Source organism: Danio aesculapii, chromosome 12 (genome assembly GCF_903798145.1).
Source record: "Danio aesculapii chromosome 12, fDanAes4.1, whole genome shotgun sequence".
NCBI classification, from domain to species: Eukaryota; Metazoa; Chordata; class Actinopteri; order Cypriniformes; family Danionidae; genus Danio; species Danio aesculapii.
In genome coordinates, this window is record NC_079446.1 from 39956718 (window position 1) to 39980076 (window position 23359).

At 35.5% G+C, this 23359-nt stretch overlaps 2 protein-coding genes across 2 annotated transcripts in view; both read left to right on the forward strand.

Moving 5' to 3' along the window:
* The first annotated feature begins 15870 nt into the window (after positions 1–15870).
* Positions 15871–20626, forward strand: rpl38 (ribosomal protein L38). The gene is made up of 5 exons (XM_056469337.1): positions 15871–15951; positions 16128–16153; positions 17101–17161; positions 18913–19035; positions 20558–20626. The coding sequence occupies exons 2-5, from the start codon at positions 16151–16153 to the stop codon at positions 20581–20583; spliced, it is 213 nt and encodes a 70-aa protein (XP_056325312.1). The 5' UTR covers positions 15871–15951; positions 16128–16150; the 3' UTR covers positions 20584–20626.
* A 1676-nt stretch (positions 20627–22302) lies between these two features.
* Positions 22303–23359, forward strand: part of ttyh2 (tweety family member 2) — a 59076-nt gene continuing 58019 nt past the window's right edge. Inside the window, exon 1 of the mRNA XM_056469018.1 lies at positions 22303–22728. Coding sequence (XP_056324993.1) covers positions 22600–22728 — 129 coding nt within the window. The 5' untranslated portion in view covers positions 22303–22599. The remainder of the gene's footprint in view (positions 22729–23359) is intronic.

Below are 23359 nucleotides of genomic sequence, written 5' to 3' on the forward strand. Positions count from 1 at the left end.
AAGCAAACTAAATAGGCATGGCATTACAAGGAGTAATGATCCACTATGTGCTATAATGTGAATGATGGCAGATGTGTATATATGTATATAAAGGTCTGATTAGCTAAATGGAAACCTGCTGGCTCAGCTCAGGTAATATAAAAACACTTAGACGGGAGACAATGATTCAGAGTGGCAGTCAGAGAAAATGCATGTGCCTGTTTCCATTAGAGCTGCTGTTGTTCGTCAGAGAACAATAACCCCAACACTTTTCATATTTTTTTCTTTCTCTGATTCAGCCAAATGGATGATAAAGCCAGTAAATGTGCCAAAGTCTATCATTAAATATCTCCAGAATATGTCACTCCGGTGTGTCATTTCAACTAATACAACTATAAACTGTATTATTCTGTGGTCTGTTGAAATTCTTGATTCTGATTGACTGAAAGGTGCACAATACAATCTTTTAAGGTACATGTAATTCAAAAATCACATAGTTTATTTGTTATTTAGCACACGTTGTCATTCTTAAGGTGAACAATTAATCCATGCAAGTTAATCCATCTTCAATTCTTCTGCGTTTGGAGTGGCGATCCTTCTCTGGTGACATCAGTTTGACGGCTTCAGCCACAATAATCTTAACCACGCCCCTTTTACCATTCGTTTTTGTATGAAGTATGATGAGCAAAACCAAAGCCCCACCCCCTATTCAATTCAATTGGAAGTGCATCATTATACTGAAATAAAAGTCTCAGCCACTTCTGATTCACACTGACTTTAATTCACAAGTAGTTCCAGTTCTGTTCCAGTTCCAGTTCGAAATCAATGCGATTTCCCTCAAAGATCATAAATGACCATGCAACAGTTGACGCAGTCTTCATTCCTCTGTGTAATGTTGATGACTTTAATGTGTGCTTCACCATGGAGCCTTATGCTTAAACATATTCATGAAGAGGTAGCTAATACACATTACTATGAGCTATTAGATATGCCTGTGTCCTACATGCATACATGCAATCAATCTCTCACACACACAAATGCCCCGTCTGTCTGTCTGCCTGTGACTGTTTCACAGCAGGACTAGGAGATCTAACATGCCATATCTGATGAACGTTGTCAAATATTGCTCTGCTAAGATCAAAATAAGTTTTAACCTGTCCTTAACTGAGCAAATAATCACGGAAATAGCGGGATAATCAAATGCTTGGATTTTAAATGCACCCCGTTTTGTGTCGGGTGGTTCTTTGCCTCCACATCGTGCATTTAAAATCATTTCATAAGTTCACAGTCACAGATATTTGAATGAATAGAATATGCATGTTTGGCTTATTGTCCCTAGAAGAGGGCTCTGAGCATGAAAAGACACATTGTAAAAAATGAATTCTTTTATATTGTCCCAACACAAATCAATTAGGTTAACTTCATAATTTTTACAAATTTAAGTGGATTAAACATAAAACTAATAAGTTGTCCCCAAAAACGTAAGAATTGTGTTGTTTCAACTCATTTTAAATAAGTAGTTTGAACAAGTAGCAAAAGTATTTTTTTTTGAGTGCACCCTAATAAGGAGCATTTCTGTTTTGTTTTTTGTTGGTATTGTCGATAAGAATTAGAGAAGTGCAGTGTGCTTTTTCTATGTCGCTAGGCAAAAACTGAATCAGCTGTTTATCGTGCTGTTGAAATTGTTACAATTGTAATACTTATTAATATTGTGATATTAACAATTTATGAATTCATGCAGCTCCGGATATCTCAAAACAGCGACCACTAGTTTCTCCTTCATCTTTAAAAGTTTTCATAGTTGTCTTGACAACACAAACACTGCTGTCACCTCAACGGAAACTCCGCCTCTGCTTTAATTTGATTGGAGAATAAATAAAACAGGTGACTGATGTAACACGCTTTTTCCGCTCAGAGTTCATTTTTTTCGACTGCAGGCGCACAGCGTGCTATCGCTAAAATGCAACATGCAGCAGGCAGTTAAAATGTGAGACACCAAGGCATATAAGAAGAGCGCAAAATGCTCACGGCCGTTAGTTAACCATTCAAAAAAAACATTCAAATGCTTCTCAAATGCAAAAAGCACATTTGGTGTGAACAACCTCATGTTATTCCCATCGTCAGGAGAGAGAGAGGGAGAGAGAGAGAGAGAGACAGAGAGAGAGAGAGAGAAGTCTGAGTGCATTGTCTAGCCCAGCTTCATGACGCTCGGCCCAGCTTCGATTTAACTAGGAATGTGGAGACGTGGAGCTAAAATTCGAGAGAAAATTAGGACATGCTTGGTTATTTTTAGAGGTTTGGTCTTGAACTGATTAAATAATAGAATGATTGTTAGTCTTGTTAAAACATCTGCGCACGTACTCCCCCCAATATTTGTTTATAAAACATTAATTCAACAGGGCTGTTGAATGCTTGATTCTGATCGGCTGATGAACATTCTGAGGTGTATAATTATTTTCACATAGACACAGATAAAAGTAGTTCCAGGCAGGTTTTACTGCATAACAGTTCCATGTTACTACGCCAAATGATTTCAGTTATTTATAGCCTACAGCAGTCTACCCAAAATCTAGCTAAAATAAAATACTTTGATTGAGAAGCATAAGAGCTGGCACATCCAAAGAGGTGACCTAGGCGGCCACATAGGGTGGCAGAATAATTCGGGTGGCGTCCGCAAACCATGCCGCCCGAACAACCTGAATTGAAGTTGATTAAACATAAAACAATTAAGTTCACCCAAATAACTCAAACAATTGTCTTGTTTCAGTGGATTTTCAATAAGTAATGTGAACAAACACCAAATGTAATTTTTTTGAGTGTAGTAGCTGTTTTAGGACAAAAAAAGGTAACTGCATAGTAATCATCGCATAAGCAGTATTATTGTTTTCAGTCTGTTCAATTTTTAGACAATAATGCACAACAATTAAAGCTGCAGTTTGTCATCCGAGAACAATACCCTGAACAATTTATATTTTTTAAGCTGTAATTCAGCCAAATGGAGGATAAAGATGGTAAATGTGCCCATGTCTTTCATCAAACATCTCCAGCATATGTATCATTTCTACTAATAAATGTATAAAATTGCAGGACTCCATATATTCAGCAACTAAATCCTTTTTTACGCAAAGTGGCGCAGGCAACAGAACGCTGCACTCCAGCCAAGAGCGCTTACAGACAGCTGAAATAGTCCTGCTGTCGGCCAGAACTGACAAAGTGGGTAGAAGTGCTGGAAGTCTGCTTCTGGAAGACTGACAGGCACATGGACGGCAGGAAAAGCCAGCAGGCACCAGCACAGATAGGCGGCATCAGGTTGGCGCAGGCCAGACAGTTAGAGACGAGAAGTAAGGGGAGTGTCACTTTGAGAAAGGGATCCTGACAGGATGCTGACTTTCAGAAAATACTAATGTACGGAGAAGGGCTCTAAATGAAAGTAGAAGATAAAACTTTTTTTTTTTTCAAATAGAAGATCTAAGCTGATCTAATGCTTCCTTTTGCACAAGTAATCCAAATTTGCATGACAATCTTATGCTTTTACGTTATTTCGTGTATCAATTCTTGCAAGTGTTTGGTTGTTAAATAGTAGTTTGCTGCCCAGACTCATTGTAACCCTGCCTACGTTTCTGCATAATGTATATAAGCAACTTTCGCTGCTGTTTCTAGGTGAAATGAACAACAGCAGGCAGTAAAACATGACAACTTTTGTGCTTTTCCACACAAGTGGTCATTATAGGACCTATTATTGTTAAATATAGCCTTATTTTTTAGCAGTTTTCAAGTGGATTTGGACTTTTCTGACAGTTTTATTGGTAAAATGATTCAACAAAAGAGCTCAGGCCATGTGATAAGTGCACTGTTATTCTTTGACCCAATTTTACAGTTATTTACTGCCCAGTAGAATACCACATACATTCTTTACTGTTCACTTCTGTAATGTGCAATGCATTGTGGGTCATTTTAAAACTTTTGTAGTAATTTACTGCATGTTAAGAATTTGCAGTATTCTTCTGTAATCAAAGTAACTGCTACTGTAGATGAAGACAAACATTTGATATTTAATGAAATAATTAGTCACTTGCTTGGAATTCATTAAATACTAAAGATAAATGTTTCGTACGGCTAGAGTAAAATGTAAATAAATTACAGTTATTTACTGCAAAAACATCAAGTAAAATACCATATATGTTCTTTACAATTCACTACTGTAATATGCACTGCATTGTGGTCATTTTAAAACTTTTACAGTAATTTACTGCATATTAGGAATTTGCGGTATTCTACTGTAATCAAGTACTGCAACTGTGGTTGACGACAAAAAATAGACAATTAATGAAAATATCAATGACTTTCATTAAATACAAAAAAATAAATCAAGGAATTCATTAAATACTTTAATTTTTCGTACGGCTAGTGTAAAATGAAAATAAATTACAGCTATTTACTGCAAAAACACCCAGTAAAATACCACATGCATTCTTTACAGTTCATTACTGTAATATGCACTGAATTGTGGGCCCTTTTAACATTTTTACAGTAACTTTTTGCATTTTAGGAATTTGCGGTATTCTACTTTAATCAGAGTAATCACGTACTGCTATTCTAGTTGAAGACAAAAATGAGACAGTTAATGAAGTAATTAGTGACTTGCCTGGAATTCATTAAATACTAAAAATAAATGTTTTACATTGCTAGTGTAAATGTAAATAAATTATAGTTATTTACTGCAAAAACACCCCGTAAAATACCACATATATTGTTTGCAGTTTAATACTGTAATATGCACAGAATTTTGGGTCACTTTAAAAATTTTACAGTTGGTTTGGAATTCATTAAATGTTTTGTACGGCTAGTGTAAAATGTAAATAAATTAGAGTAAATGTACTGTAAAAATTGTCATGCTGTAAAATTAAAATGTGGTAAAGGTCATTTCATCATTAAAACAAGGTAAGTTACTGTAAAGGGGCAGTTGCGGTAAATTGCTGGCAACAGTGTTGCCAGTAAGTTACTGCAAAAATGCAATAAAATATACAATGGTTTGGTCATTTTCATTCATTAATTTTTTCTTCGGCTTAGTCCCTTATTTATCAGGGGTCGCCACAGCAGAATGAACCGCCAACTATTTCAGCATATGTTTTACATAGCACTGAGAAACCCTCATACACTCTCACATTCACACACACACAGACTCATACAGCCAATTTAGTTCATCAAATACACCTGTAGCGTATGTCTTTGGACTGAGGGGGAGACCAAAGCACCCAGAGGAAACCCACGCGAACATGGGGAGAACATGCAAACTCCATACAGAAATGCCAACTGGCCTAGCCAGGACTCAAACCAGCAACCTTCTTGTTGTGAGGCGGCAGTGATAAGCACTGAGCCACCGTGTCGCCCTTTTGTCTTTTCTTGTTTTTTTTAATAATTATTTTTCATGAAAGGAAAGATCCAAGCTGGGGGAATATTTATAACATCATGTGTTTCATATTTTCAAGCTGAATATCTATACGGCAGACACATATTGAAGACTTCAGACATGCATGTTACAATTCAACAAAGGTGTTTTTCACCACAGGAGCACAAACTCCATGAACTTGGTGTCAAAAACAAACTTGATGTCAAAACGTCAGAAACAAAAATCCATTAGTGAAACGTATTGCATACAAAAAAAGTATATTTAGCCTGAAAACAGATATTTCAGGAGGCTGTCAGTGGAGAGAGATGTTTTTGCCGTCAAAATGGTTCTAGTTTCAACATCGATCAGCAAGAGCTGAGTTTTTTTCAGTTAACTCTCTCGTTGACAAAATTCTCATTGACAAAGTGTAAAGGCGCTTTGATTAAATGGTGCGAATGTACAATGCGATGGCACTCTTGAATTAAAACAATAGATCCCCATGGAGCTATTCACTCTGGAAATGATTAATCACAACATGACAGTTTTTTTATTCAGCCAGTGTCCTTTATTTATGTCATGCTACAATAAAATGGGCTGTCCAATTAAATTTGAGCTTTAGATCATGTGCTGCTGCTGTTGCACAAAAGGACAAGATTTGTGATGCTTTAGGACAAGATAAAAGAATCATAGTTTTTATCATAATAAAGTGTTTATTATCATTGATGCATAAGCCACTGATTTTTTATTTAATTTAATTTAATTTTTTGACAAAAACAATTCTGTGGCAAGGAATTATAGAGAAATGGGAATAGATAAACAACACCCTCTTGTGGACACATATTCTGAAAAGAAGTGTCAATGTAACCTTTTTAAAAAAAAACATAAAATTTTCAGCTTTCAGTGTCTTTATTAGGGACTGAGCACCGGTGGTGAGTGGGCCCTATTGGAATTGCTCAGTTTCTTCTTCTTCTTCTTCTTCTTCTTCTTCTTCTTCTTCTTCTTCTTCTTCCTCTTCTTCTTCTCCGGAATGAATCACCATTTTGTCTAAACATGCTCGAAAACTCACAAAACTTTGCACAAGCCACAGAAGTGGTGACAATTTACGTTTGTTATAGGTTTTGAAAGTGGGTGTGGCAAAATGACTCAATAGTGCCACCTATGCTGTTTTGTAGTCCCCGAACTATGTTTCACTCACGCTTACAAAACTTGGTACACACATCAATCATGACAGCATCTACAAAAAAGTCTCTTAGAGCAAAATTTGAAATCCAACAGGAAGTCGGATATTTTTAACTCCTGCCAAAGAAGTGCCGCTTTTCCAAATTTCAGGCGTTGTATTTTAATGAACTCCTCATAGGGATTTAATCCGATCAACACCAAAATTGGGTTTTATCATCTAAAGGCCTTGGCGATGTTAAATTGTGAAGATCTAGAGTTTTCATTGAAGCACGTGTTCCTCGTGGCCTCACAAACTCAGGCATGCGTTGTCCAATCTGCCTCAAAATCCACACGTTTGATAAGAGTCCTGACCTGAACACGTTTACATGCCAATATTCAGTTATAGTTTTAGCGCTACCTGCTGGCAACAGAAAATGGCATGTTTTACAGTGTAACAAACTCCTCCAACAAATTTCATCATATCAGCAACAAATTTGGGTGGTGTTATTTGAAGGGTCTAAATATGTTACATCGTTGAAATCTAGAGGTTTCATCGAAGGGTGTGTCCATGGCAGATTTTAGCGTATCGTCATAGAGGAAGAGGTATTTATAACTCTACCACACAATGTTTGATCTGTCTGAAAATTTACAGGTTTGACGAGATTCCTCTCCTAAAGGCATCTACATGCCAATATTGAGTCACAGTCATAGCTCCACTTGCTGACAGAAAGAAGTTTGGCATAAATCAGTGATTTTCTCAAGTTTTTTAAAATTTATCAGCCTAAATTATTGTTGTTTACTGTTCTCTGTCATCCTAAGGCCACTGGGTGGTCGGAAGCCTGGGTTTGAGGTCCCTTTCATCACTGCTTGTAGCTTTAATTTAATTAATTTTTTTGACAAAAACAATTCTGTGGCAAGGAATTATAGAGAAAATGGGAATTGATAAACAGCACCCTCTTGTGGGCACATAATCTGAAAGGGACTGTCATTGTAGCATATTTAAAATAACATAAGATTTTCAGCTTTATTAGGGACTGGGCACCGGTGGTGAGTGGGCCCCATTGGAATTGCTCTGTTTCTTCTTCTTCTTCTTCTTCTTCTTCTTCTTCTTCTTCTTCTTCTTCTTCTTTTTCTTCTTCTTCTCCTCCTCTAGAATGAATCACATTTTGAGGGTCTAAACATGCTCGAAAACTCACTAAACTTGCACACACACCAGAAGTAGCGAAAGTTTGTTATAGGTTTCGAAAGTGGGTGTGGCAAAATGGCTCAACAGCACCACCTATGCACTTTTGTAGCCCCCAAGCTACGTTTCACACACAAATACAAAAATTGGCACACACATTAAACATGCCAATACATACAAAAAAGTATTTTGGAGCATATTATAACTCGGATATTATAACTCAACAACTCACACAATGTCCGATCAGCCTGAAAATTCTCATTCGATGAAACTCCTCTCCTGAAGACATGCCAATACTGAGTCACAGTCATAGCACCACCTACTGACCGAAGGAGGTTTGGAATAAATTGAGATTTTTCTTTTTTTTTTTTTTGTATATTAATCAGCTTAAATATACTGGGCGGTGGTGAGCCTGGTGCCAGGTCCCTTTTAATTAATTCCTGCTGTATAGATAAAAAAGACCCCAAAATTTTAAACGTTAAGCAGCGACTATCCTGTAATATTCCAATCACATTGTAATATAGCCCTTTCTGCTAAAATGATGTCCTTCATCCTCTAAAGCCAGCATGATTGCTTTCAGATAACATCTTATAATCCGGGATATAAGAATCAATGCTTGCCGATCAATGCACATAATGCATATAAGGATGAGGGAAAATCCTCTGTCAAACGTAGTGTATGAATTCAAATGTGTCCGTGTAGACCAAGAAGCTCACGAGGGCTCTTACACACTTGGTCCAATTTCACATTCAAGTGTAAAATCCTCAGCAGATCCTTTGCAAACCTAATTGAAAATTCCATTTCACGTTATTCCAGCTATTTTTCCACTCCGGGGGCTCTTATTCCTGCTCCAGATATAGATCTATACATTATCATCCCGGTGTAGCCTTGCAGCGCTTACAGGTTTGAAATTAAGGATGAAATTAAGTTGAGCAAAACTAATGATGGTTGGATGAACTCTGCTTCTTATTCCTCATTTATGGTTGCAGCAGAATGCAAAGCATGATTGATGTTGGCCCGGCGTCGCACATTACTTCTGGCTATACACACAGTGAAGCTTGTGTTTGTCTCACCTGAATGGCTGAGTGATGGACTGCGTGTCATTACTGACGATGTACGTTAGTCAGAATGGAGCCTGAAGACTTGGCACGCATCTATTCTAATGGCTCAGAGACGGTATGTAAGGAAAGCCCTGCGCCACTGCTGTGGTTGTCGGTTGTGAAAAATGCCTGAGGTGATTCTTTTTGTTGTTTTTAATGCAATGATTCATTTTTTTGCAAATTGAAAAATAAGAGGCAAAAGACGTTGGAATCGAGCACCTTGCTGGCAAGATACAGAAATGAAGCCTGGCTTTTTTTTCTCAGAAGAGATCCATTTTAATGGCTAGTAGGCATATGGTGGGCTTATTTAAGTTATTGGCTTGTTTTATGCAAACATAAAAAAAAATCTGAAGCCTGACCCTGAAGGTTGTAGCTCATATGAGATTTAAAAATTCACTAGGGGAGGATTTTATACAGACTTCTCAATGAAGAAGAATTTTTACTATTATTATTCTGGGCAAACTTGCTACAAAACTGATCATTTCTCTCTGTACCCATCTAGCTAGCAGAAGTGTTCTATAGACGTTTGTTAGCATCGTAATAAAGTTATGACAGCAGTTACAAGCCGTAACAATTAAAAAGGTCTGTAACACTTTAGTTTATGTAATGTAATGTGTATTTATATAGCGCATTTACCGTGTATGGCCATACACCCAAAGCACAATCATGAGGGGAGCGGGGTCTCTCTGCACTACCACCAGTGTCCTCTTGGATGATGTGACAGCAGCCACAGGACAACTACTCTCACCACACACCAGCTATAGGTGGAGTGGAGAGACAGTGAATGAGCCAATTCGGTGGATAGGGTTGATTGGGAGGCCATGATGGGTAAGAGCCGATGGAGGGAGTTTGACCAGGACTCCGGGGTTACACCCCTGCCCTTTATGAGAACTTTCAAGGGATTTTTAATGACCAGAGAGGGTTAGGACCTCGGTTTAAAGTCTCCTCCGAAAGACAGTGCTCACTGACAGTACAGTGTCTCCTTCACTTTACTGGGGCATTAGGACATTAGGGGCACCCCCTGCTTGCCTCACTAACACTACTTCCCATCCATGTGGTCTTCCATCCAGGTACTGACCAGGCTCAGGCCTGCTTAGCGTCAGTGAGGAAGCTGCTGTGGCAGTTTAGGTCACAGTTCATGCTATTAACTGACTAATTACCTGCCTATTATTAAGATATTAGGGGAGAGCAGGTACGAAAGTAACATGGGACGAAAGCAACAAAGCAATTTGGTAATAATGGTTTGTTAATACTCTTAATTGTGACCTAAACTAAAAAAGGTTTTCAAAAGGTTTAAATGAGCATGCAATTACGATTGGTAAAGGTTTGTTTAATGCCTTTAAAAAACATTTATTTTGTTCTACAAGGCTGCATTTATTTGAACAATATATAATGGACTCATGAGGTTAATTTGATTCAGCTTAAAAATTTAAGGCAATCAGAATTGTTTTACAGTGTATGAAACATTTTTGATTATTATGTAGGATTATCTTTAAACCACAGCGGTTCGAACTGTAGTTCTGCCGAATGACTAAAAAGTTATCAGTATTGATGGTAAAAAACTGTACATTCTAGTCAAACCATTCTTCTGCAATCTTATATCAGTATTAATAGCTATAAATGTGGGAGAGCGTTGATATTATGTGATTGTATTGTATTGCAATATGGAAAAGTTAAGTGTTGATGTTAAATCAAAAGTAATTCACAAATACTTGAAAATGAGATGATTTAATGACAATAATTCTCTATGGTTACAACTGAATTAGTTACAAAATAACTGTATAAAATGATAAAATATGAAATGATAAAACATATGATATAAATTGTACCCAGCTTAAATGTATAATTAAAGTTACCAGAGGTAGAAGAAGAGACACAGGGGGAGGGAGAGAGGGACAAAGAGAGCAGGCCCAGAAGTTAGCCTGATTGCAGTAGAGTCAGAGAAGATAGACTCCAGAGGAGGAGAGTAGCAGAGAAGGAAAGCAGACCAGGAAAAGACAGGCCAGGAAAAGAAAAGAGACAGAGCAGCGTTTTACCACCTATTTTGTATCTTTCTTGACCATGTGACTAAAGCCCAAATGCTGAGACATTCAAACTGACCAAGGTTTTCAAAAGGTTTAAACGAGCATGCCATTACGATTGGTAAAGGTTTGTTTAATGCCTTTAAAAACATTTATTTTGAACTTTTCTACAAAGATGTTCACTTCTTTATCCAGATAATAAACCAGTTCTAAGAGCGTTTTGTATTTAGTGTTATTATTTCCAAATGTTCTCTTTGTTATAGAAAGGTTTTATGCAAATTTTAAGTCTACATTAACCTGTGTAACAATTAAAAATCATGCAACAGCTTGGGGTTGGCATATTTTTTTGTTCATGATTTTGAAAGACTTAATTTCTGTTTGCCAAGGCTGCGTTTATTGGAACGAAAATACACTACTGTTTTCCATTCAGAAATATAATAAAATGCCATTTATTTCTGAGATGGCAAAGCTGAATTTTCAGCATTATCACTTCAGTCCTTGGTGTCACAGAACATTCATCAGAAATCATTATAAAAAGCTAAATTAAAGCATTAACTCTATTTTTACACTATTAAATGTCTTTTGTCAGTTTAAATAATAAAAAGCTATATATGTTTGACCATTATAATTTGATGCATGTGCAACTAAAGTGCTTCAGGGGGGAAACTCCATGGACATTTAGCTTACAGTTTGCAAACATTATTAAAGATCAAACAACTCCGAATGAGCATTGTATTAACATTAAGCTTGCTTTTAAAACGTATCAGAACACCAAATGTAACATTCTGATCCCTTTCCATGGTAAGAAACGTAATTTGAATAAGAGATCACTATGTAACTTGTTATGCTTTTGTTTATTTATTTATTTATTTTCTACAGTATTCTGTAGTACTGTGAATTTGGACATGTTTAACATAATGTTTTTCACCGATAGGTCTATAAAAAGAAAGAGTGTGATTTCACTTGTAGCATAAAAGCATCATATTTATTAATTATATTTATTTTTAGTGGTTTAGGAACAGTGATTGGTTTCTTACAGTAGGCCTAATCTGTGGGCTACTTCAACTGCGATTTTCAGAGACATATTTTGATATAAAGCAGAATATTTGGCCGAACATTGATAAGTTTGCATCCCTGCACTGATGGTTGATAATAAAAGATCTATAAAAGAACTTCTTTGTTCAAGCATGCATCTAATGCAGATGTTAAGTCTAATTTTACTTTACTTTAAGCTAAATGTTGATACAAACACCTATTTTATAAGCAAAACTGTCATTTGAACACTTTTATTCAAATGTCTGCACTAAATATAGTTCTCAATATCTCTTTTGGTCACAATCATGCATTAACAGTGGTATGAACCATTATAGGGGAGGCCATATGTACATTATATTAACGTATTCTTCTTATTATTGTTATTATTATTATTATTATTATTATTATTATTATTATTATTATTATTATTATTATTATTATTATTATTATCATTATTATCATCATCATCATCATCATCTTTATTATCATTATTATTATTATTATTATTATTATTATTATTATTATTATTATTACTATTATTATTATTATCATTATTACTATCATCATCATCATCATCATCATCATCTTTATTATCATTATTATTACTATTATTATTAAAATACTTTGGTTTTGATGTATTTTAGGGGGATCAATCATTAATTGCTGGTCAAACTCCCCTGTAATTTGTACCTTGATGGAAAATAATAGCTTTTATCAATCAGGGATAGGCATATAGGCATATATCAGTCAAAAATTTACAGTTTTGAAGTGAATCAGAGGCCTAAAGTCAATATTAGGCTATACTGAAACAGACACAGTAAATTGTCAGATAGTGCCCTCTTTCCTCTCCTCACATTTCATGCCTCTTCATCTGTTTTGTGAGCCTAATCTGCCATCTAGTGCCACCGCATTAAAGTGAATGCTTAAAAATATTATGGAAACATATAGGCTTATTATGGACTGATAGCATGTTATATGTGACATGCCAGATGTGTAGGCTAAAGATTTCCCTGTAATCATCAACATTGTCAGACTTTAACTTTTAATGCAGAACCTGCATTGAAGAAGCCCACCTTCGTTAACATCTGAGTGCAGTCGGACAGGCCTTAATAAATTCCCTGAATGGAAGCAACACTGAGCCAAATGAGCCTAATCAGCATTCAGCTCAGTGGAGGGCAGCGAGCTGGGGGATCTGCCCTGTGCCTTCGACGTGGGCCGAAACGCGGATGAGCCAATGGGACAGTAATTAGAGCGAGGAGGGCAGCGCTGGTGTCTATACCTTTATTAATTAAGTGCAGAGAAGCTGCAGATGTCACTCAAGAATCCGGCAAATGAGGTGAAATAAGCCGGAGAGCCAGATGTGTGAATTATTGATGTGAATGTGAATGCATGACAGATGTGCAGAAGACGTTTGAACTGAAAGGAGGAAACACCTTTCCCAGATTAAGATGTAAAATATACTCAAATGCATGCCTTTATATGCACACACTATTTATTTACATTCTCGTTTGCTGGTGCCATTGGTGAATATGAGCAAAGAATGACTGTAGAAATAAATTTGCATTGCTTTTTTATAAATGTGAGGGTCAGTCCCCCCTCACCTTCTCACTATTATCATCAATATTATTACTTCTACTTTTGTTATCATTATTATTAGTACTGTCCTGACTTGTCCTGTTATCTCCTCATTATCATTATTACAAGTATCTCTACCATTGTCATTATTAAGGTTGCTGTAGTTGTAGTAGTAGTCATAGTAGCAGTAGTAGTAGTAGTGGTTGAAGTTGTAGTTTGGGTTTTTGAAGTAGTATCTGTAGTAGTAGATGTCGTTGGTATAGTGGTATCAGAAGTAGTGGATGTGTAGTAGTAGTAGTCGTTGTCTGTGTAGTAGTATCAGAAGCAGTAGACGTTGTTGATGTAGATGTTGTAGTAGCAGTCATTCCTGTAGTAGTATCAGTAGTAGATGTAGTAGTATCAGTGGTAGTAGTCGTGGTAATAGGTTCAGTAGTAGTACACGTTGTAGGAGTAGTAGTGGTTGTGGCTGTAGTAGCAGTAGTAATAGTTGTAGCATTAGAAACTCTCTGTAGTAGTAGTAGTATTTGGTGTAGTACTTGGGATTTCTTTTTATTATTATTTTTATTATTGTAGTGGTTGCTGTTAATGATTATTACTGTTGTCCTTTCTTGCCTGTTTACTGTCATTATTACTTTTACTAGCATTGTTGTCACTCCTTATATAAGTTACTTGCTTCATTTAGTGATTGTTATTGTTCCTTTTGTATGTACTCTGACCTGTTTACCATGTTACCTTTACATGCACACACACGCACACACACACACACGCACACACAAACACACGCACCTGCTGGTACTTGATTGTATTGTTGTTGTTTTTTGTATTTTTGTTATTGTTTCAGTTTCTTTGTATTTGCATTCTCAAATTGTGTACCTTTTGTATATTCTAATAAAAAATAAATAAATAAATAAAATAAATAAATAAATGTGAGGGTCAAATTATTTTGTGAAATAAATGTTTTACTACAAAACAAATTGACCACAATTATTGTCACCGCAACAAATATTTATTTATAATCACATTCGTATTAATAGTTAGATGTTTGTTTGTTTGTTTGTTTGTTTTTTAGATCAGGCTGACTACAAATATGAAATTGTTCACTCTGTAGTTTTCAAATGTGCAGTAGGGTTATGATTAGGGCTACCACAAGGCCAAATTCCATCATTCATCCGTCACAATGACCATAGGTATTTGAGCTTTTAATTTTGTTTTGCTTTTATCTTGTTTTTCATTAATATTTGATTAAAGGAAAATGGATAGTTGACTTCTTTTAAGATTGAAGGTTGGAATTTACATAAATGTATGAGAGAAAGCATTGAAATTGTAGTTTTTATAGCTTGATTTCTTTCTGTTTGGCTTTTTTTTTTTGTTTGTTTGTTTTAGCAGGGGAGCCGCTAAGTGGGGGTAAGTTAGAATAATTCTTAGGCACTTTGCGGGTCCCAGAGATCTGCTTTATTACTATTAACATTAGCAGGGGCCCCAACCTCAAATATTCTTTCAGGGCCCAAAATTGCTTGCCTCACCCCTGAGTTTTAGTGATTTATTGTGTTTTTCTATTTGTTTTATCTTATTTGTTTATAAGCTTTATATAAACATGTTTTTATAGGTGCAGTGGGTAGCACGATTGCCTTACAGCAAGAACATTGCTGGTTCGAGCCCTGGCTGGGTTGCCATTTCTCTGTGGAGTTTGTTCTCCCCATGTTGGTATTGGTTTCCTCCGGGTGCTCCAGTTTCCCCCACAGTCCAAAGACATGTGGTATAGGTGAATTGGGTAAGCTAAATTGGCCATAGTGTGTGAATGCAAGAGTGTATGGGTGTTTCCCAGTGTTGGGTTGTGGCTGGAAGGGCATCTGCTGTGTAAAACTTATGCTGGATAAGTTTGCGGTTAATTCCGCTGTGGCGACCCCTTATTAATAAAGGGACTAAACCGAAAAGGAAATGAATGAATGAATGGTTAACTTTTTATTAATATGCCAGTTTATTTTGAGGTTTCTACCATTTTAGTAGCTTTGTTTTTGTTAAATGCATATTAAAAATAAAATGTCTTCACATTTTCACTCTAAAAGGGCCAAATTATTCATATTAAATGGGATAAAAATTATAAAAATGGCGACTCACCACCTAGTGGTTCCCTTTTTTATTTTTAATCCAAAACAAGGAATTGAGGTAGTTGGGAGAATGCTAAAATCTGTAGTCACAGACAAACAAAAAAGTAGGCTATAGAAGTCAAAGGCTACCGGTTTTTAGCATTATTCATAATCTTATTGTGTGTTTAACAGTAGAAAGAGACGAAAAGTGGAGGATAAGAATGATAAAAAAATGCGTTTTGGGCTGAACGTTTCCTTTAAGCATGAATTTAAACACATGATAAAATATTCTTGCTTAACCAGCAGATGTCACTGTGAGTTTTGTCCTTCAGGAAAGAAAGTCCCTCTTGAGCGTCCGTAGCCGGTTTATATTAGGCATCCACGCGGAAGTCCCGCCCCTTTTCCCCCCTCGCTCGCGGGACGTGTAAGTGTTAGCTTTTTAGCTCTGTTAATGTAATCCGTTAAAATCTGTATCCATCCATCAATATACACATTTTAAACACAGATGGTGTCAAAGTAAATGTATAAATGTGTACCTGAACGGAATATTTTGCTGGCGATGTGTTATTAAGTGTTAAAATAAAGTCTTTTGCATTGCAGGGTCGAGTCGAAACTGAAACGCAATGGTGAGAAATGGTTTTTATTTTCATCATTAAAGTGCTATAAAACGAGGAATAGTTATGTTTATATGTTTTGTATTCAGTTATGTTAAAATGCTATTGAAAAGTAATGAAAACACGGCACATAGCGTCGCATGAAAGCAGAAAGTGGCTAATGGGAATGTTAATGGTGGTGATGGGAAGGATGGTCACGCTCATGCACGTTAACGCTGTTAGAATGTTTATTTTCAGTAACTCGTGCTGAATATTTTAACAGGCTTGTTTTGTTAAAGTCAGAATGTTGGAAACTAGTCATTGTGATTTTTAACGTTACGTGTTATTGAATGAATTCTTATCGGGGTTTGAGTTCTGATGGGCAATTTGGTTTTATATACATTTTTATTATAAAGTTGGTTTTATATTGGAGTGACATTAGTTTTATATTTTATTGTATATTAAAATGTTCACTATTATAACGTTAGTAACGTGTTTTTGCCAATTCTAAACAGGGTAATGATGCTAGCAGCTAATGGCTATCAAAGTACCAGATTATTCAGTTAGTTAAATAGTGCCAATGTTGTTTTGAAGTCATTTCTGCATGCACTTTCAGACCCGGATATCAATACTCAATTTTTGTTTGCGGCTTGTTCAAACGACATATTTTAAATGAGCTGAAACACAAATTGGACAACTTAATTGTTTCTTGTTCGTTCCACTTAAATTTATAAAAACAATCAAGTTCACTTAATCGATTTGTTTGGACAACATGAAGGAATTGTATAACTTAGTGTTGTTTTTACAATGAAAGTAGTGTGGTAAACAATGTAGTGACTATCAAGTTGTCATGTTGTGCTCATAAAAGAAAATTGTAAAATGTAAACTAAATATGTGAATTTAAACCCAACTTTATCTCAAATTAATTGTTGTAATGTAAAGGTCATAATCTCTCTCAAATGTGCTTTTTGTCTTAACAGCCACGTAAAATCGAAGAAATCAAAGATTTCCTGCTTACAGCAAGGAGGAAGGATGCCAAGTGTAAGTTGTGGTTTTAACAAGCAGGTTTATTAGTGTTATTTAAAGGGATGCTTTTCTTTCTTTTTAAAAGCTTTTTGTCATGGTTTTTACATAAATTATTTTGATACTATTTGTTAAGCAGACTGGAAAAAGGTTCATCTTAACCCTGAAGTAGGGCTGCACAATTCTGGCTAAAATGTAAATCACGATTCTTTTTTGCTTAATCAAGATCACGATTCTTTTGACGTAAAATTAAGGTTAATATGAGTAGGCTATTATTGTTAATTCTCAAACATATCGTCACCTTGGAATTATAAGGTTCTATCTGCATTCTGAATGATTTTCAGATATTGAGCTTCAAAGTTTTCTATATATGAAACAGTATGTGTGTAACATTTTTTTTTTTTAAAGTCTTATTGTAAACAATAAGTTGTCATTTAAAAAGAATGTCAATAACTCAATTTTGACAAATGTCAGAATAAGTCACCTTATAATTCTAAAGTGACGAAATGGTAAAACAATAATAATATTAGGCCTATGTGTAGGTCTACTGTTGCTTAATGCTAAATTTTGTATAGTCATTATGGTGGACTTGAACAGACTTTCAATATGTCCTGTTTGTTAATTCACAGTAAAATGATGACATCAGAATACAACTATTCATAATCATAAAGTTGATTTATTATGTTCAAGACATGTGCTTGTCATTTGTCATTGACAGCATTATTAGACCATTTGTTTTCCCTGGTAAATTAAAAAAATTGTCATAATCAGATTTCTTCTTGCATTATATTTAACATAATATAAGCTAGAGTATCTAGGTGTCAATGTCACTGTGAAGACTTGTGCGAGCGCCTTTAAGCTTCTCTCCTGACCTTGAAAATGTAATTGACTGAATTGTAGAAAAGCTGAATTAAGATCGTGTGTAGCTTCGAACAGAAATCTTTTTTTCGTTTACTCGTGCAGCCCTACCCTGGAGTGCTGCACTTTTTCTCTGATTGTTTTATTATAAGCATATCTTTGCCCATGTTAAAATTAGCTGGCATAAATCAATTATAAATTCTGAAATGTCCAGCAAGAAACATTATCCCATAACTATCTGTAAAATCATGCTAATGCAGTTGTCTCCCATTGTTTTTGAGAAGTTTGCAAGTTGTCCAAACACTTTGGGTCTGTCCTGTGCCCACTGTGCATTTACACACTTGCTAGAGCAATGATGAACCTAGTGCTGAGTTTCGCATTTCTCAGAATCTTCAGTTCCACCGGTTCACTAACACCATTTGCTTATCACTTTTTTGTTCTATTGGTATTACTGAAAATATATATATTATTTAATTGACATGACTGAGCGTTCTCTCTCTTTTTTTTTTTAAGTAACTTAAGCCATCTGGAATTGCAGATCTCTTATGTAATTTGTTGATGAATACTGCTAAATACTGTGAAATTTTAGTCTATTGATTGGAAACTTCTCAGCATCTGAAGCATATTCTACATGCGTCTATAAAGCATTTTCTCATAGCAAATGCAGAAAGAATTGAAAATCTTTCTCTTTTTGGGTGCAAAAACAACCTTCCAAAAAGCTACTCGCTTGTAGTTTTATCTGTTAGTCCTGAACCATGTGCATTGTGCTGCATAGGCACTGTAGTATTATTGTGAACGATAATTATTGTTGAAATGTTGTGCAGCCCTAGTTAGTTTGACACTTTTTTTCACCTAAAAGAGCAGATTGGTTTGTAAAGCACATCTAATTTCATGCCTTGCAATCCCAACAGCTGTCAAGATCAAGAAGAACAAGGACAATGTGAAGTTCAAGGTGCGCTGCAGCAGATACCTGTACACATTGGTCATCACAGACAAAGAGAAGGCTGAGAAGCTCAAGCAGTCCCTACCACCAGGTCAGTCTTAAATACCAGATGAAATGTTGATTAGATCATGCATCATGTACACTCACCCTGTTAGTATATTTTTAATGTAAATGGCAAGATGGAATTAAATACATGAATTGGCCCTCAATTATTTTATTTTTTGACATTTGTGTCCAGCATATTGCTTTTTCAGTAATGTGATGGCTATTACTGGAATACATTACCCAACATTAAAAATAGTAATTTACTCACTTTTGTTCCCCTCTGTTGATCAAAAGATATTTTGAAAGATGTTGAAAATTTGTAGACATTGACTTGCTTAGTATTTATTTTTTCTACTATGGCTATCAGTGGTTATCGGTTTCTAACGTTCTTCAAAATGTCTTTTTTTTCCTGTTCCACAAATGTTCAAAGTATTCAATTTAGGGGGATTTGACCCTTTTAGAGTATGCTTTTGTTTGCCTGTTGTAATGTGTTTGGTCGTATGAGTTTATAAGATTTTAAAGTGCGTATTAGTTGAACCCAGAGTTTCATTTAGATCATGGGTCTCAAACTAAATTCCTGCATATCTGCACAGTTTTGCTCAAACCCTAATCAAACACAGCTGATGCAACTAATCAAGGTGTTCAGACTCTTGTGGACACCTTGATTAGTTGGATCAGCTGTGTTTGATTAAGGTTAAAGCAAAACTGTACAGAGCTTCCGCCCTCCAGGAATTGAGATTGAGACCCATGATTTAGATTTATGAATTTTCATGGTCACCAAAAAAACAGCAATATTACATTTCAGCATTAAAACATTTATTCAAATACAATTTTCATAGAGTCATACCAACATAAAATATGCCATTTATAACTTTTTTTGCAAAACTTTTAAATAAGTATACATTTTTAGTTGAATGTGAAAGATATTTTAAAGAATAGGCAAGTTTATTTATATAGCATATTTCATACACAGTGGGAATTCAAAGTGCTTTACATAAACAGAAATGCACATTACTTCTGTTGCCTAATCATTTTTTTGCATTTTTCCATTAGTTTATCAAAACTATGAAAATCAATAGGGACTATAGGGAATAGCGACTGCTTGGTTACTCACTTTTTTTTTTTAATATCATGTGTAAGAAAAATTTATACACTATGAAATAGCTTTTGGGGATAAATAACAACTTCAAATTTGTTTACACAAACCGGTTAAATGGTTAGGAAATTTTATTTAGCGGTTATTAGGCTTGAGTGACTTACTTTTTTTCCTCCCTGTTGTATTCAGTAATTATAATTCATAATTGCGTCTGGCTGCCTTTAAAGTCATGCTAATGCAGTAATTTGCTGGTGTTTTTGAGAAGTTTGCAAGTTGTCCAAACACTTTGGGTCTGTCCTGTGCCCACTGTGCATTTACACACTTGCTAGAGCAATGATGGACCTAGTGCTGAGTTTCGCATCTCTCAGAATCGTCAGTTCCACCGGTTCACTAACACTTAAAGCTATGCCTAAACTAAACTGACATCCTTTAGAGATTAGTCAAAATGACACCTTTCTCTTTCTGCTTCCAGGTTTGGCTGTGAAGGAGCTGAAGTAGATGTCTCTTGTACAAATGTTGGAATAAAATTGGATAAAACTAAGCCTTGTTGTTTGTGTTTCTGTATTTAAAAGCTTGGTGTCTGTGATTTATTTAAAGAGATTTGTATTCTGAAATTGATGTATTAGTTGAATTAGTTTGGGGGTTACTTTATTTTGAGCACTAAATCAGAATTGCATCTAAAGAATCATGTGATCCTAAATATTGGAGCACTGCCTGCTAAAATGTAGCATTTGCCTTAACACAGAATTACGTTTTATAATATACAGAGGTAGATTTAAAAAATTTTTTAAATAGGGAATTGGTTTTATTGATTTTCATGAAGTGCAATCTTGATCTAGATCAATAAATTTGTTAGCTTTAAGCCCTAAGGCATATGAGCCATAAATTGAATGACTTTTATATTTGCTACACAAACTCTTAAATGACTATCGACTATAAAAAAAATATTCAATAAATTAAATTGACCTGTTTAGAAAGGTAGAGCTATTGGTGCATTGCATTTCTTACAGTGCATGTTTATTTATAAAGCTCCCATAGATTTAAAACACCAATTTCACGGTCACAATTTCACATGTTTACCTTTCAAATATAGCATTTTAAATTGGGGGAAAGTCAACTATGCTGGGAGTTATTTTACTAAATGGATGTCTTGTAATAAATGGTTAATTGAAACCTTCAAACACTGCAGCTATATGGCTTTATCTTAAGCTGACATTTAGAAAGTTTTTCTTTAAGTGTTTATTAAATAAATATACAGTTTGTGTACAACCATGAAAGGATTAATATATGTAAGGTTTCCCACATGAAAACCTGAAACCAATAGATGGCCGTGTTCTTGAGGAATGCACAACCTAAAATATTAAACAGTAAATTGAAAGAAGTAAAAAGACAAAGAAAGTGTTTTAAACAACAGTAGTGTTAGAGTATTTAGTTTACAGATTTAGGAAGCATAAACAGCCCGGTAGCCAGGGGGGTTTGGGTAGTTCGAAAGACCTACCCGTTACTGACAAAGGTCCAGAATTTGTTCTATACACAAGCTCATTTGTCCTGTTTTGACTGCTATGCCATAGTAAGTTGTGAAAAAATAACCTGTCAAATAAGGCTTTAAGACCAGAATCAATAGGCCAGTTTTTAATTCAGCATTTTTTTTTCTAATAATATATGATATACTTCGTATTTGAAAAATACATTTTATTCCCATGTTTTTTCTTCTAAATGTTTTAAGAAATGTTTTTGGTACATCAAAAAATGTGGTTGATGACCATTTGACAAGCTAATCCAGCAAAAAAAATGCTTAAAGTATTTAAACCTGATAACTAAATCGATAATGAGGTTAATAACTGCAAAATGTCCATATTTCGAGAAAAAAAGAACCACCCTTTCCACCAGGCTGGCTACGGGCCTGATAAATATGAAATTCCCCCTTTACACGTGCTTTTAAATTGTATGTATTCTTGCTGTCTGCAATTACAAGAGTTGCACAATAGATGGCACTATTGCGTCAGATATTTTTATACGCACTACTAAACGTAGCGTATTATGTATTAAAGTTTAATTCGAACATGTAGTAAACTTTAACTCTTATTCTACCGAGTATTATTATTAATATACTACTTTTAGCGCCACATACAAAAAAGCCTAAAAAATTGTCCCGTCCTCGGTCCTTCTCCTCTCAGGCGCGTCCCCGAGTCCCATCCGTGCGCTCATTCAGGCTCGCTCCCGCCTGAGCACAACGCGCGCAGGAATGGCTGCGGCACGAGACCTGGATTTAATGCAATAATTCAACATTTCCCGTCAATTCCCATGGACTGCAAATTGGAGGAAGTATTTAGAGGTCTTCTTAAGTCCATTTGAGCACTTTTATTTCAGTATTCGCCTCTCTCAAATGTCCAAATCCATGGCTTTTGTTTGAGAAGACAAGACAGGAGAGTAAACGGCAAAGAAACACCCAAATTGTCGGACCGTCTCTATCTGGGAAAGTGATTTTTTTTTCGTCTGCTCGGCCGCTGAAGGATGTCGTCTGCCCGGGTCGATTATATCGCTCCTTGGTGGACTTACTGGCTGCATCAGTTTCCTCATGTGAATCTTCGGTTTCAGCCGCTGGATCACACATTTAAACCGCAGGAGGAGAACTATCAGCAGGTCAGACCTTCTGCTTTTACCATAAACCTGTCATACTAAGGTTTATGGTTCAAACATGGGCTTCATACATTGTCATTGAATGTCTCTGTGGCACCTCGGAGTTGTATGACAATATAACAAAAATGTTATATATGTATATAGTTTCAGAAGTCCTCAGTGAGAGTGTTTTCATTGTGTTTGACCTCTCAGTTGCCCCGCATAAAATGGGAATGGGATGTACATTGTCTTAATATGAAGAGATAGACTCTTGTCAGGCTGTTTGGATTTGTTTATTTATATATTTCCCACAACGTGTTAATGATAGTGTGTTTTAATTGAAGTTAAGTTGAGCTCAAACAAATGCTGCTGTAATAGATCTGTGTCGGAGGTACTTTTGTGATTCACCACACGACCAGAGTTTCAGTGATGGCTGTAATTTGTGTTTTCTTTAGGTCAGGGGAACGTAATAGCCTATAGATATTTACAATTTCATTCTTATCATTATTCTTATTAATATTATTAGCATTTTATTTATGGGTTTTATTTAAAGTAAAAACCTTTATTTATTTGACTTAAAATCACAAGTGATTGTGTATTTTGCAGTTTATTTGTAAGGCTAATGGATACAAATAAAAAGTCCCTTTAAATGGCT